At 33.2% G+C, this 12422-nt stretch overlaps 3 protein-coding genes across 3 annotated transcripts; 1 reads left to right on the top strand and 2 right to left on the bottom strand.

Moving 5' to 3' along the window:
• The first annotated feature begins 63 nt into the window (after positions 1-63).
• Positions 64-2732, top strand: LOC101251102 (mitochondrial import inner membrane translocase subunit TIM17-2). The gene is made up of 2 exons (XM_004242453.5): positions 64-201; positions 1740-2732. The coding sequence occupies exon 2, from the start codon at positions 1855-1857 to the stop codon at positions 2563-2565; it is 711 nt and encodes a 236-aa protein (XP_004242501.1). The 5' UTR covers positions 64-201; positions 1740-1854; the 3' UTR covers positions 2566-2732.
• A 258-nt stretch (positions 2733-2990) lies between these two features.
• LOC101251392 (laccase-3-like) lies at positions 2991-5327 on the bottom strand. The gene is made up of 6 exons (XM_004242454.5): positions 5192-5327; positions 4957-5108; positions 4630-4874; positions 4384-4512; positions 3364-4305; positions 2991-3278 (listed from the first exon to the last, which is right to left on the bottom strand). Exons 1-6 carry the CDS (start codon positions 5279-5281, stop codon positions 3148-3150), a joined length of 1689 nt encoding a protein of 562 aa, XP_004242502.1. The 5' UTR covers positions 5282-5327; the 3' UTR covers positions 2991-3147.
• A 3403-nt stretch (positions 5328-8730) lies between these two features.
• Positions 8731-11221, bottom strand: LOC101251693 (laccase-3-like). The gene is made up of 6 exons (XM_004242455.5): positions 11034-11221; positions 10801-10952; positions 10478-10722; positions 10224-10352; positions 9204-10145; positions 8731-9119 (listed from the first exon to the last, which is right to left on the bottom strand). The coding sequence occupies exons 1-6, from the start codon at positions 11139-11141 to the stop codon at positions 8989-8991; spliced, it is 1707 nt and encodes a 568-aa protein (XP_004242503.1). The 5' UTR covers positions 11142-11221; the 3' UTR covers positions 8731-8988.
• Between the last annotated feature and the right edge of the window lie 1201 nt (positions 11222-12422).

Genomic DNA, 12422 nt, shown 5'->3' with positions numbered 1-12422 from the left:
TGAGGAGATAATAAAACACAAGGCCAGAAAGACCAATTACTTATTTATTTTCCAGTTTATTTCCTTTTTTTTTTTTTTTATGAAAAGTAGTAATAAAATCAAAGAAACAAAAAACAATTGTATATAAAGCAGCCCAAAACCTAAAAAATTGGTCGTTCTCTTCTTCAACAAGTTCTTGTTTTCTCTCTTACTGTATCGCAGGTAATTAAAAATCTATGCAACTCTACATTACACTGCTATATATTTATATGTATGATTTCTAGGGTTTCTAGGTGTCTTGGGTTTGTTCATTTTTGGTTTCAAAACTCTTGTACTTGTTCGTGGATACACTTAATTCTTTGTTTATAACGTTGACCTGCTTGGTATTTCGATAGATTGTTGGCTAATTTTTGATGGGTCACTGTTTTCTTGAGATGTTTTTGCTTAATTTTTGATGGATTGTTTTTCTTGAGATGGTTTTGCTTAATTTTTGATTGGTCACTGCTTTTTTTGAGATGTTTTTGCTTTCTGTGTAATTGCTATTGCATTATGTGTTAATCTTCTAATTCTCATGTCCACTGTTATGATTTTGGGAGTTATTGAAGTGTTTGGGGTGGTTTAGCTAGGGTTTAAGCCCTTTTTGATTTTGGGATTTTATGTCAGTGATTATAACTCTTTTTCAATCAGTGTTGTTTTGTGTTAGTGCTCTAATTCCCATTGTTACCGGGCTTACATTTGGTAATATCTGAACTAGCTCGTTTCTATGGTCTACGTGTATGAAATCTGTGATTGGTTTTGTTGAGTCAATGTTGATGTTCTATCTGGTTTGAATTACTGTTGCTTTGTGAAAAATGATTTCTAGTTGTCATTTATGCTCAGTTCTATTTTATGGTATTGTTGAAACTGGGTCATGGTACCTGTACTCTAAGGGGTCATTTGGTATGAGGGATAAGGATTCATTTTATCCCGCATTTGGTTAGGGTATTAATTAGTCCAGGGATTATGTATCCCACCATTTATACTACAATGATGGGATAATAAACCCCATATATACAGTGGAACAACTAAGCCCATGGGATTACTTCTTTTGGATGAAGAAAAGCCCATGAGATAACTTTGTCTGTCCACTGCCCATACCAAACAACTCTAAGTTCCTAGTCTATATAGTTTCTGAATTCTTTGGTAGTTTGGTGAAAGGACACTAGAGAAAGTGGAGTAAAGAGAGAAACAATGATTAGTTAATCTCTTTGAGCAGGGTCACGGTGTGCAAGGTGTTATCACCAAAATGTCATTTGTTTCAAGTTTCAAAGAACGTATTGATTATTATCTTAGTTTATCAACATTTATAGCTTGGCTTCTTTAGTTTGCTCAAATATTTGATGCTGTTAACATATCTGCCCTAAGAGTGATTTGATGCTAAGTTGTCCAGTCCAAATATTATTAAAAAAAACTATAGATTAATCCTTATGGTGAAAAAGCTTTGCTTCCATAAGAAACGGGCAAGTTGTAAGTAGCTGAGAGGAAGTTATTGAACTCCTTCCATGATTAAAAAAATAGTTACTTTATATATAATCTGAGTTCACTTTGATACTTGAGCTGGGTTTTATTCTAAGAGCTGTAGGGAAAAAGTAGTTCTTTGTTTTCAGTGTTGAATGCAAAGTTTGTGTTCATGTTAGTGGCTTTGCTGTTTTCAATGTTAATTGTGATTTTCACTTTACAGCCCCTTGATGGTACAGTTAGATGAGACTGTTTTGATGCAGGTGAATTCATTAAATTAAACCAATCAGTTCCTTGGAAAGTAAAAGCACGTCTGCTTGGTTGGTGTCATCCCCTTTAGCCCTTTTCCCTCCTAGATAGTGCTTGTCCCCTGTTACAATGGGAACACCGGAGACCTCTCGTGAACCATGCCCTGACCGTATACTTGATGATGTTGGCGGAGCATTTGGTATGGGTGCTGTTGGAGGTTCAGCCTTCCACTTCTTAAAAGGCATTTACAACTCACCAAAAGGTGAGCGCTTGATTGGTGGTACACAGGCAGTGCGCATGAATGCTCCTCGTATTGGGGGTAGTTTTGCTGTGTGGGGTGGCCTATTTTCCACCTTTGATTGTACAATGGTTTATCTCCGGCAGAAAGAAGATCCTTGGAACTCAATTATTGCTGGTGCAGCAACTGGTGGCTTTCTACAGATGCGGCAGGGACTTGGTGCTGCTTCTAGATCAGCATTGTTTGGTGGAGTTTTACTTGCGTTGATAGAGGGAGCTGGAATCATGTTAAATAAAGTCATGAGTGCACCCCAGAATTTCCCACCCATGGATGACCCACTACCAAATGTCCCTGGGGTGCCTGGATATCCACCTGGGCAGTTGCCTGGTCAACCAATGAGGCAGCTTCCTGGTCAAGCTCCAGTAAGTATTGATGGTATGATGACAGAATCTTCAGCGCCAGCCTCTTCTTCCTCGACATCCTGGTTTGGAGGGCTTTTTGGAGGTGGAAAGAAAGAGGAGACTGCGCCAAACGGTGGTAGCAAGACACAGGTTTTAGAGAGCTTTGATGCTCCTAACCCACCTACCTTTGAATATAAATGAGTTTAAGAGATAGATTTAATTTTCAGGTTAGTTAGTGTTATTTTCTTTATTATTTGGAATCTTTATGTATTGTGAACAAGTATTGACTTCCAATCAGTGTGGCCAAGGTCTTGTTATGTTTCATGGAAAAAGTAGTTTTCTGAATAAATATCTTCCTTTGAAAACAATTATGTGCTCTATAGAAACTGCGCAAGAAAAGGGAATACACTCTTTTCTTAACATATTCATTGATGTCTTAATACATAACCCTTGGCATAACATATTCATTAATGTCTTAATACATAACCCTTGGCATCAAACTCATTCACTAATGTCTTAATACATAATGTCTGCTTTCTTTCATTTGGAAGGAGGTGAAAACAATGATTTAAGTATGAAAACGTTAAATGTGCAATACTACTATCTGATGCTGACAGAATCCAAGATTAAGATTAGTAAGGTGAAGTAAAGTTCATTTCTTGGTTAATACCTGAACATTAATCATAGACGAATGAAATCCTGATGGCTCACACTTGAGAAAACAACAAACAGAAACACTAAAAACTGCTTAATTTTAAGACAATTTGCTACAATATAAATTTTTTAGCATTGTGGTAGATCTGGTGGAGGTGGTTCCATTGTCTGTTCCTCTCCTATTCCATTTTCGACGATGAATGCCATACCTAGGCCCCAAGCCAAATGAGAATCGATGTGGCAATGTAACAACCAAACCCCTGCAAAAAAATCAATCCAATTATCAAAACAGGTACACAATTTTTAAAACTTGAACATTGTTAATGATGAAATCAGGTTATTTACCTGGATTATCAGCAACGAAACGGATGACTGCCCATCCACCAACAGGAACATCGATTGTGTTCCTGACAGGCGGATCGATCAAGTTAAAGTTGGCAGTATCAGTTTGAGGATTGAAGTTACCAAAACCTTGTCCAACGACCCAAAAATGGTATCCGTGAAGATGTATAGGGTGATCCTCTGTTGAGAAGATAGCCGTATCTTGCAACACAATTTGTACATTAGAACCAAATTTCAGCTTGTACAACTTAGTTCCAAATCTTGGTTGCCAAAGTCCTCGTGAAACGTTGCCCGTGTAATCAAATTGCACCGGTGGAACAGGTGGGAAGTCCAATGTATAAATCCCTGGAATGTTTTGGTAATAGGCCTGCAGCAATGAAGTTCTTCTAGGAATAACAAATGAAATGTTGTTCACGCTAGCAGCAAATCGCGTATTGTTAGGCCCTTGACATCTAGGGCCAGGAGTGCAATTCACTAAGCCTAGTCCAACAGTGAAAAACAAGTTGTCATCAATCTGATTGGGAACTCTATTATTGCTAGGGATGCTCCTCAATTGGTTAGCGAAAGCAGTGGCTGTGGCTGTATCATTGAAGGCAGGAAGTTGAGGCAATAAAGGCCTTGAATTCGCCCCCGAGTTGACATTTGTGTACTCAAGTATGGCAGTGGTAGTAGTGTTATCAAATTGCCCATTTCTAACTGTGGCATAGGCACGAGCGGCCATGTAGTATCGGCCAGGGGACTGATTAGCAGTTAGAATTACATTAGTTGTTTGTCCAGGTCCAACCATAATGACATTAGTTGTAAAAGGCTTGTTGTAAGTAGCATCAATACCCACAACAGTGAGCATGTGGTTTGCAACTGAGAAGAAAAGTTGTTGATTGAGTGCAGCGTTGATCACCCTCAGGAGAACTGATTCTCCCGGATTCACAGAGTATTTCACAGTACCTGCATTTCAATTCTGAATTAGTCATTTCACGGGTAGTGTATATGAGTTAAATCGTTTATGTTTTATGTAGTAAGGACCTTGTGTAGAGCATCTGTATAGGTCACCAGGTTGACCATTAATAGTATATGCATCAGAATTATTAGGAGCTGCTCCAGTAAATTGTGCTTGTCTTTGTACTGCAATAATGTCTCTGTTCCACCATTCCCCTATACAAAATGAAAAACATATAATCATATCGAATTCGGAGTGTAATAAAAATAGTGCAAAAAGTGTTTTTTCACTGTCAATGTATAATCGAGAAGATAAAGAGAAAGAAGCATTACCAAGAATAACAGGAAAATCTTTTTGGGGCAGTGAAAAGGGGAAATTAGAACCCTGTTTAGGTAAAATAACTAATGCTCCATAAACAGTAGCTCTAAGCCATTTGCTGTGAGCATGCCACCACAATGTACCCTCTTGATTTTCAATAGTAAATCTGTATGTGTAAAATCCTCCTGGTCTAATTGGGCATTGTGTTACATACTCAGGCCCATCAGCCCATGGTGTTCGCATTAGACGAACCCCATGCCTGCACGGAAATTCACAAGAGTCTAAGTTTTATGCAATGATAAAAGTTAAAAAAAATATATTTTTCACTTATAAGGTAATACCAATGAATGGTAACGTTGTAACGAGCTCTATTAACAACAGTAACAAACAATGTATCTCCATTTCGAACTGTCAAGGTTGGCCCTGGGAATTGTCCGTTCACTGTAATTATATTCTTGGTTCTGCATAGCCTAGTTACACTAGTTTCTTGAACCTGTTAAAAAAAAAAAAGTGTTTCAGGACAATGTTGGAATTTATTTTTTTAATTATAAGAAGAAAAGGTGAATGAATAATTACAATAAATTCATGGTAATGAAATTCTGCATTAGCAAAAGTAGAGAGTAGTGATAGTATAACCACAATGAGACAACTTATACAAGTATCCATTTCTCTCAAAGCTTAAAAGCTGTATGTTATAATTAGAGGAATTAATGAAGTGTTAATGCAATGATTATCTATTTATAATGTTAATTACAAGGATTAGGAGGTAGATTAGTTTAAAGTCAAACAGGGATTTTGGAATGTTTTAGGCAACTTAGTCCAACTAAATGGTGGATTTGGTACAACTACTTGAAATTATAATGTAACTTTGTTGTGTGTCTATTGTAAATCAGTAAATTTAGTTATTAAAACGGTTTCTATGTTTCTTTTTTCTATTATATGTTACTTCAGTATTTCTTATTTAATTTTCATCTTCTTTTTCTAGGTAAAATCATATTTTTATATTTGATATGTGAAGATGGTAGTACCTAATCGAGTGATATGATAGAGTTTAACTATATGTACATTTAGCAACCTTAAACAGTTGGTTACATCCTATAATTGAATCTCAAAAAGGAACACTGGTGTATTTTGATAAATAGTTTGTGATAGTTCAAGTGGAAAAATCACACAATTAATAAATCAGGTAAAATACTCGATAAACCAAGATAATTGTGTTTGCTTTATACCATTAAATCAGAAGGTGGTAGGCTATATAGTTGGATCACCTGTCTTGGAAAACGTTTAGGTTTAGATAGATGCCATGTTCTTGCTTTAAGGTATAGTTATATATTGTCGTTAACACTTCAAAAATATTCTTACACATACAATATCATAACTCAAAAAATTGGGGAAAAAATCATTAATTTGATGTGCTGAAACCAAAAAAAAAATTAAGAAAACCTTCTACTTAATAAGATCATGAATTTCGTTTATATGATTAAGTATTTTTGCATTTCCATTGTGTAGATCCAGAATTTATGGATTAAGTCGTAATTATGAGATTCGACGATGAATTCAATTTCAAGATCTGGGCTAAATTTCCATATGTTGAAAGTGAAATTTATTGAGTTTGTATCGGGTTTGAAAAAATATGGATAAAACAGAAGTTCTGATGAAGAAGTCTTTTCAATAACTTCCGATCGATAAGTCGGAAAGAAAGGATGAAGATAACTGAATATAGTGATTTTAAGCATGAAAAAAAATCGAGGGAACAGGGGTGTGGTGATAGTGATGTATTCGAAAAAGCGTGGGAAATTGTGAAAAAGAAGGATTTTTGTAATTTTTGGATATGGTAGGGAATAAAAAAAATGCTTAGGGAAAAAATGATGTGTAAATGATTGAACGAAGTAAAAATTACTTTGATTCAATCATACATCTTATTAGGTAATTTTTCCTAAATTTTATTATAGAAACTGAAAATAATAAAAGTTGTTACGAAAAAAATTTCTCTAATCAAGAAAGTAAGTCAAACCAATCACTCATCAATTTATTGATATAATTAGAAACAAAATATAACGCCGCAAGCTCAACTAAACCTAGTATTAGGTAATTTTTCCTAAATTTTATAATAGAAACTGAAAATAATAATAGTTGCTACGAAAAAAAAATTCTCTAATCAAGAAAGTAAGTCAAACAAATCACTAATCTTTAAGATATATATATATATATATATATATACTAGTTTCCGAAAACGTGCGTTGCACGTTTATCCTAAAATACTTCATACAATGTTTGTAGTGCAAATAATAAATTTAAACAATATATATATCAAGAATTAGCTATTATGCATGAAAAAATACTACTTTTAATCATATTTGTTACCGACCCAAAGGTATATATGTACATTTCACAAATTTCGTCAATAATTCATTTCCTCGTAAATTCAAAAAATAATGAAGTTACAGTGGTTCATCAACTTATAAGACACCATTGATTCTCTTTATCTTCATTTTTATTCTCTTCATGTTCATTTTTTTCTTTCTTTAATTTTTTTGTTAGTGAGTTGGATTCACTTGTACAGAATCACATCAACTTTTTGTCTTGTAGGATATTCCATTGATTCTCATGAATGCAGTGATAAAGCTAGAAGTCTTTCTTCTTGTCCTTGTGTAAAAGATTCCTTTTTTGGATAATCCAATTAAGTGTACCGTCTCAACTTCTATAAAATAATTTTTATTTAAAAATCAAATCAAAATTTTATTAAGAACATATCAACTTACACAAAAATAATTAATTGCATATAAGGAACAATGATTTATTACCTGAAAATTGATACCACTTGAAACAGTTCAATCTGTGTTGCTTCACTTACTCCATCATCACTATGAAATATTAGCGTCATTTCTTAATTGTATCTTCATAAAAAAAAAGTCAAATTCAAAAAATTTATTAGTAGTTGAAATATTCAACAATTTAGATGAGTTCAAATAAAGATAAATACAACATTGAGCATAACAAACTCATATAAAAAAAAAAAGATAACATGATTACATGAGAAAGTATAATGTATAATATAGGAAAATGGAGAATCTGCTAATAGAAGATAAAAACATTATAAATTAAGTGATCCAAGAAGTGCCATCAACTTCTTGAGAGTGTGGAAAGATTATGAAGGTGTGAATATTAATGATGAGATAGTGGAGGTGTTGTATTAATACACATTATGATAAAATTTCACCTAAAACTGATCAGATAGAGAAATGAAAAGTTTCTCTAATACGTTTTCGTAATAACTTTATAATTAATTATTTTTACAACTATTCATTCTCCTACATTATTTTAACAATAAGTGAATCAACTTAATTAACAATTTAAGCATATTTAATATTTAATTAATTAATTATTTTATAATATTTTAATTTAGTATAAGGCTAAAATGGTAATTCAACTTTTAAGTTTTGACCTTCATGCTTATAATAATATATGATATATATATATATATATTACTAGGAGCATCAATTGTAATTATTCAGGGGCATCAATGTAAGGGGTATATATTTGTAATTAATTTATATTTATGAGATATTTGCTAAGTTTTTCTATTAATTTATTTCAAAAGATTTATTTTGACCAAAGTAAAGTTGATATTGCATTTACAATTCAATCTAGATCGAGCATTATTTGAAACTTTTAACATGATTTTCTTTATATTCAGGTTCTGAAACTATTTTTAAATGTGAGACATTACATTCAAATTCAAATTCAACTACGTCACATAAATTGAGATGAAATAATATTTTCACATAACTGTCTGCTTATTTTTCAAAAAATACAACTAGTTGAACAAGTTATCTTATTGTTGCGGTTTGTGTAAAGTTCTGTTAGTTAGTATTCATGTACGATGAAATTCCTACTTCACCGTGCCTCAAAAAACTGCTAAAAGTGACTAATCTCAGGGAAAATAGAGTGAAAAACACACACAACGTATGTCAGTTTTCAAGTTTCATACCTAAACTATCATGTGCCTGAGTTTCCTATCTGAACGATATGGTAATATTCCATTGAGGAAAAGAGAACTATGGATAGTTCAAGTGATAAACTCACACAACTGATAGTTCAAGTAAGAAACTCAATAAACTAAGATTGTGATTACTATATAATATATGAAGTCAAAATGACTCTTTCTTGAGAGGTACTTGCACATATATCATAGACAATGAATTTCAAACTCAATAAAGCCAAGGCTAAACCCTGATGGCTCACACATAGGAGAAATATCAAATACACACACTAATAACTGCTTAACTTTAGGACAAAAACATAACAAGGACAATTTGCTATAATTGCAAAACATATGATTCTTCTGAATCTAAACAATTGACTATATATTTTTAGCATTGTGGTAGATCTGGTGGAGGTGGTTCCATTGTCTGTTTCTCTCCTATTCCATTTTCGACGATGAATGCCATAGCTAGGCCCCAAGCCAAATGAGAATCAATGTGGCAGTGTAACAACCAAACCCCTGCAAAAAAATCAATCCAATTCTCAAAACAGGTACAAAATTTGAAAACTTGAACATTTTTAATGATGAAATCAGGTTCTTTACCTGGATTATCAGCAACGAAACGGATGACTGCCCATCCACCAACAGGAACATCGATTGTGTTCCTTACTGGTGGATCATTCAAGTTAAAGTTGGCAGTATCAGTTTGAGCATTAAAGTTACCAAAACCTTGTCCAACGACCCAAAAATGGTAACCGTGAAGATGTATAGGGTGATCCTCTGTTGAGAAGATAGCAGTATCTTGCAACACAATTTGTACATTAGAACCAAATTTGAGCTTGTACAACTTAGTTCCAAATGTTGGTTGCCAAAGTCCACGTGAAACATTGCCCGTGTAATCAAATTGCACCGGTGGAACGCGTGGAAAGTCCAATGTGTAAATCCCTGGAGTTTTTTGGTAATAGGCCTGCAGTAATGAAGTTTTACTAGGAAAAATGAAGGAAACATTGTTCACGCTAGCAGCAAATCGTGTATTATTAGGCCCTTGACATCTTGGGCCACGGGTACAGTTCACTAAGCCTAGTCCAACAGTGAAAAACAAGTTGTCATCAATCTGATTGGGAACTCTATTACTGTTAGGAGTTCCCCTCAATCTGTTAGCAAAAGCAGTGGCTGTGGCTGTATCATTGAAGGCAGGAAGTTGAGGCAATAAAGGCCTTGAATTCGCGCCTGATTTCAAATTTTTGTACTCAAGGATTGCAGTGGTAGTTGTGTTATCAAATTGCCCATTTCTGACTGTGGCATAGGCACGAGAGGCCATGTAGTATCGGCCAGGGGACTGATTAGCAGTTAGAATTACATTAGTTGTTTGTCCAGGTCCAACCATAATGACATTAGTTGTAAAAGGCTTGTTGTAAGTAGCATCAATACCCACAACAGTGAGCATGTGGTTTGCAACTGAGAAGAAAAGTTGTTGATTGAGTGCAGCGTTGATCACCCTCAGGAGAACTGATTCTCCCGGATTCACAGAGTATTTCACAGTACCTGCATTTCAATTCTGAATTAGTCATTTCACGGGTAGTGTATATGAGTTAAATCGTTTATGTTTTATGTAGTAAGGACCTTGTGTAGAGCATCTGTATAGGTCACCAGGTTGACCATTAATAGTATATGCATCAGAATTATTAGGAGCTGCTCCAGTAAATTGTGCTTGTCTTTGTACTGCAATAATGTCTCTGTTCCACCATTCCCCTATACAAAATGAAAAACATACAATCATATCGAATTCGGAGTGTAATAAAAATAGTGCAAAAAGTGTTTTTTCATTGTCAATGTATATATGTTAGATCGAAAAGATAAAGAGAAAGAAGCATTACCAAGAATAACAGGAAAATCTTTCTGGGGCAGTGAAAAAGGGAAATTAGAACCCTGTTTAGGTAAAATAACTAATGCTCCATAAACAGTAGCTCTAAGCCATTTGCTGTGAGCATGCCACCACAATGTACCCTCTTGATTTTCAATAGTAAATCTATATGTGTAAGATCCTCCTGGTCTAATTGGGCATTGTGTTACATACTCAGGCCCATCAGCCCATGGTGTTCGCATTTGACGAATTCCATGCCTGCATGAAACTTACAACAGTTTAAGTTCTATACACTGACATGCAAAAAAAATATATGTCACTTATAAGGTAATTTACCAATGGATAGTAACGTTGTAACGTGCTCTATTAACAACATTAACAACCACTGTATCTCCGTTTCGAACTGTCAAAGTTGGCCCTGGAAATTGTCCATTTACTGTAATTATTTTCTTGGTTCTGCATAGCCTAGTTACACTAGTTTCTTGAACCTGTCCCAAAAATAAAAAATATTTCATGATAATGTTGAATAATTTACTAAATTATATTTTAAAAGGTGAATGTATACTCACAGTAAAATCATGTTTGTGAGATTCTGCATTAGCAAAAGAAGATAGTAGTGATAATATAACCACAATGAGACAACTTATATAATTCTTCATTTCTATGTTTTTGTGCATTTGCTTTAGGAAAAAGCTTTAAAAGTTGTAATGCTTTATTAGAAGACTTAATGAAGTTGTCTATTTATAATGTTAATTACAAGGAGGGAATCATAAATTTTGTTTGTTCTTTTAAAAAAAAGATTAGTTTAAAGTAAAAAAAAAAAAAAGATTTAGGCAAATTAGTCCAACTATATGGTGGATTTGGTGCAACCACTTGCAATTTAATTCTTAATCTAATTAAAATATAAGACTATGGTGTTTGAAATCAGTAAGTAATTTTTGACTATTCAGTTAATAACGGTTTCCCCTTCCCTTTTTTTCTTTTGAATTGTCAAAATTTTCTCACAATATCTTCTTTAATTTCTATCTTGCTGTTATTTAATTTGTCAACATGGTTGAAACTAAGATTTAATAACTTTAATTTCTAATCTGGCTGTTATTTAATATGTCAACATGGTTGAAACTAAGATTTAATAAGAAGAAAATGGTCGATGAAGTTGAAATAGAATTGGTGTATTTGTGTATTTTAACTAGTTTTAAGTCCCGAAAAAGTATTAATATCACTTTTAATTTTTATATAGTTATGTATAAGTTATTTGATAGCATAACAATTATAATATAGAAGTTAAACTCATTAGAAATTAACTGAGGAACTTTATTTAAGACTAGATTAATCTTTTTTATATATATCTAGTTGAATTATTTCATTAATTAGCATGATAAAGACCGATTAAAACATCTAATTTAAGTATGAATGGACTGTTTGTTGGCCAAACGTTGAAGAAAGTAAACCAATTAAATGCGAGCAGATGGCCCCCAAATGTGCTATTTAGATCTCGTTTTTAAAATTATACGGAATATGTTATTCTCGTTACTTCTCATAGTAAGTGTTGACATTCAAATTCATACAAGTTCTTGAAATGCATTGTCCAAGCTGGTGGATGTAAAAACGTTGATAGTACGAGACTTCGAGTTCAACAAAAGTAATAATTTTGAATCAAATTTTATATTTATTTTTAAAAATATTTAATAGATATAAATCATTAATTTAAAACTGTAGTTTATTAATTTTCAAGTAATTGAAGTAAAACAAAGTAAATTAAAGTTGAATTTTGGGGTTGGTTTTCGTTGATTAAAAGTGATACTTACCTAACAAATAAAGACGAGACATGTATTTTAACTTAAAAAATTATAAATTGCTAGTATAATCTAATTATTAATTGCTATATGCTATAACTTGGACCTATAGTATGACATGTGTGCAACTAAATAAATACTTAATTGTCATCGTTTAAGCTA

Source organism: Solanum lycopersicum, chromosome 6 (assembly GCF_036512215.1).
Source record: "Solanum lycopersicum chromosome 6, SLM_r2.1".
NCBI lineage: Eukaryota > Viridiplantae > Streptophyta > Magnoliopsida > Solanales > Solanaceae > Solanum > Solanum lycopersicum.
This window is presented reverse-complemented; position numbering and strand designations above follow the sequence as displayed.

Coding starts and splice junctions, on each gene's coding strand:
- LOC101251102 (XM_004242453.5), top strand. CDS start 1,855: ATGGGAACACCGGAGACCTCTCGTGAACCATGCCCTGACCGTATACTT.
- LOC101251392 (XM_004242454.5), bottom strand. CDS start 5,281: ATGGATACTTGTATAAGTTGTCTCATTGTGGTTATACTATCACTACTC. Junction 4,306..4,383: donor ATACAGATGCTCTACACAAG/GTCCTTACTACA, acceptor ATTGAAATGCAG/GTACTGTGAAATACTCTGTG. Junction 3,279..3,363: donor TTTCGTTGCTGATAATCCAG/GTAAATAACCTG, acceptor ATTTTTTTGCAG/GGGTTTGGTTGTTACATTGC.
- LOC101251693 (XM_004242455.5), bottom strand. CDS start 11,141: ATGCACAAAAACATAGAAATGAAGAATTATATAAGTTGTCTCATTGTG. Junction 10,723..10,800: donor TACAACGTTACTATCCATTG/GTAAATTACCTT, acceptor AGTTTCATGCAG/GCATGGAATTCGTCAAATGC. Junction 10,353..10,477: donor AGATTTTCCTGTTATTCTTG/GTAATGCTTCTT, acceptor CATTTTGTATAG/GGGAATGGTGGAACAGAGAC.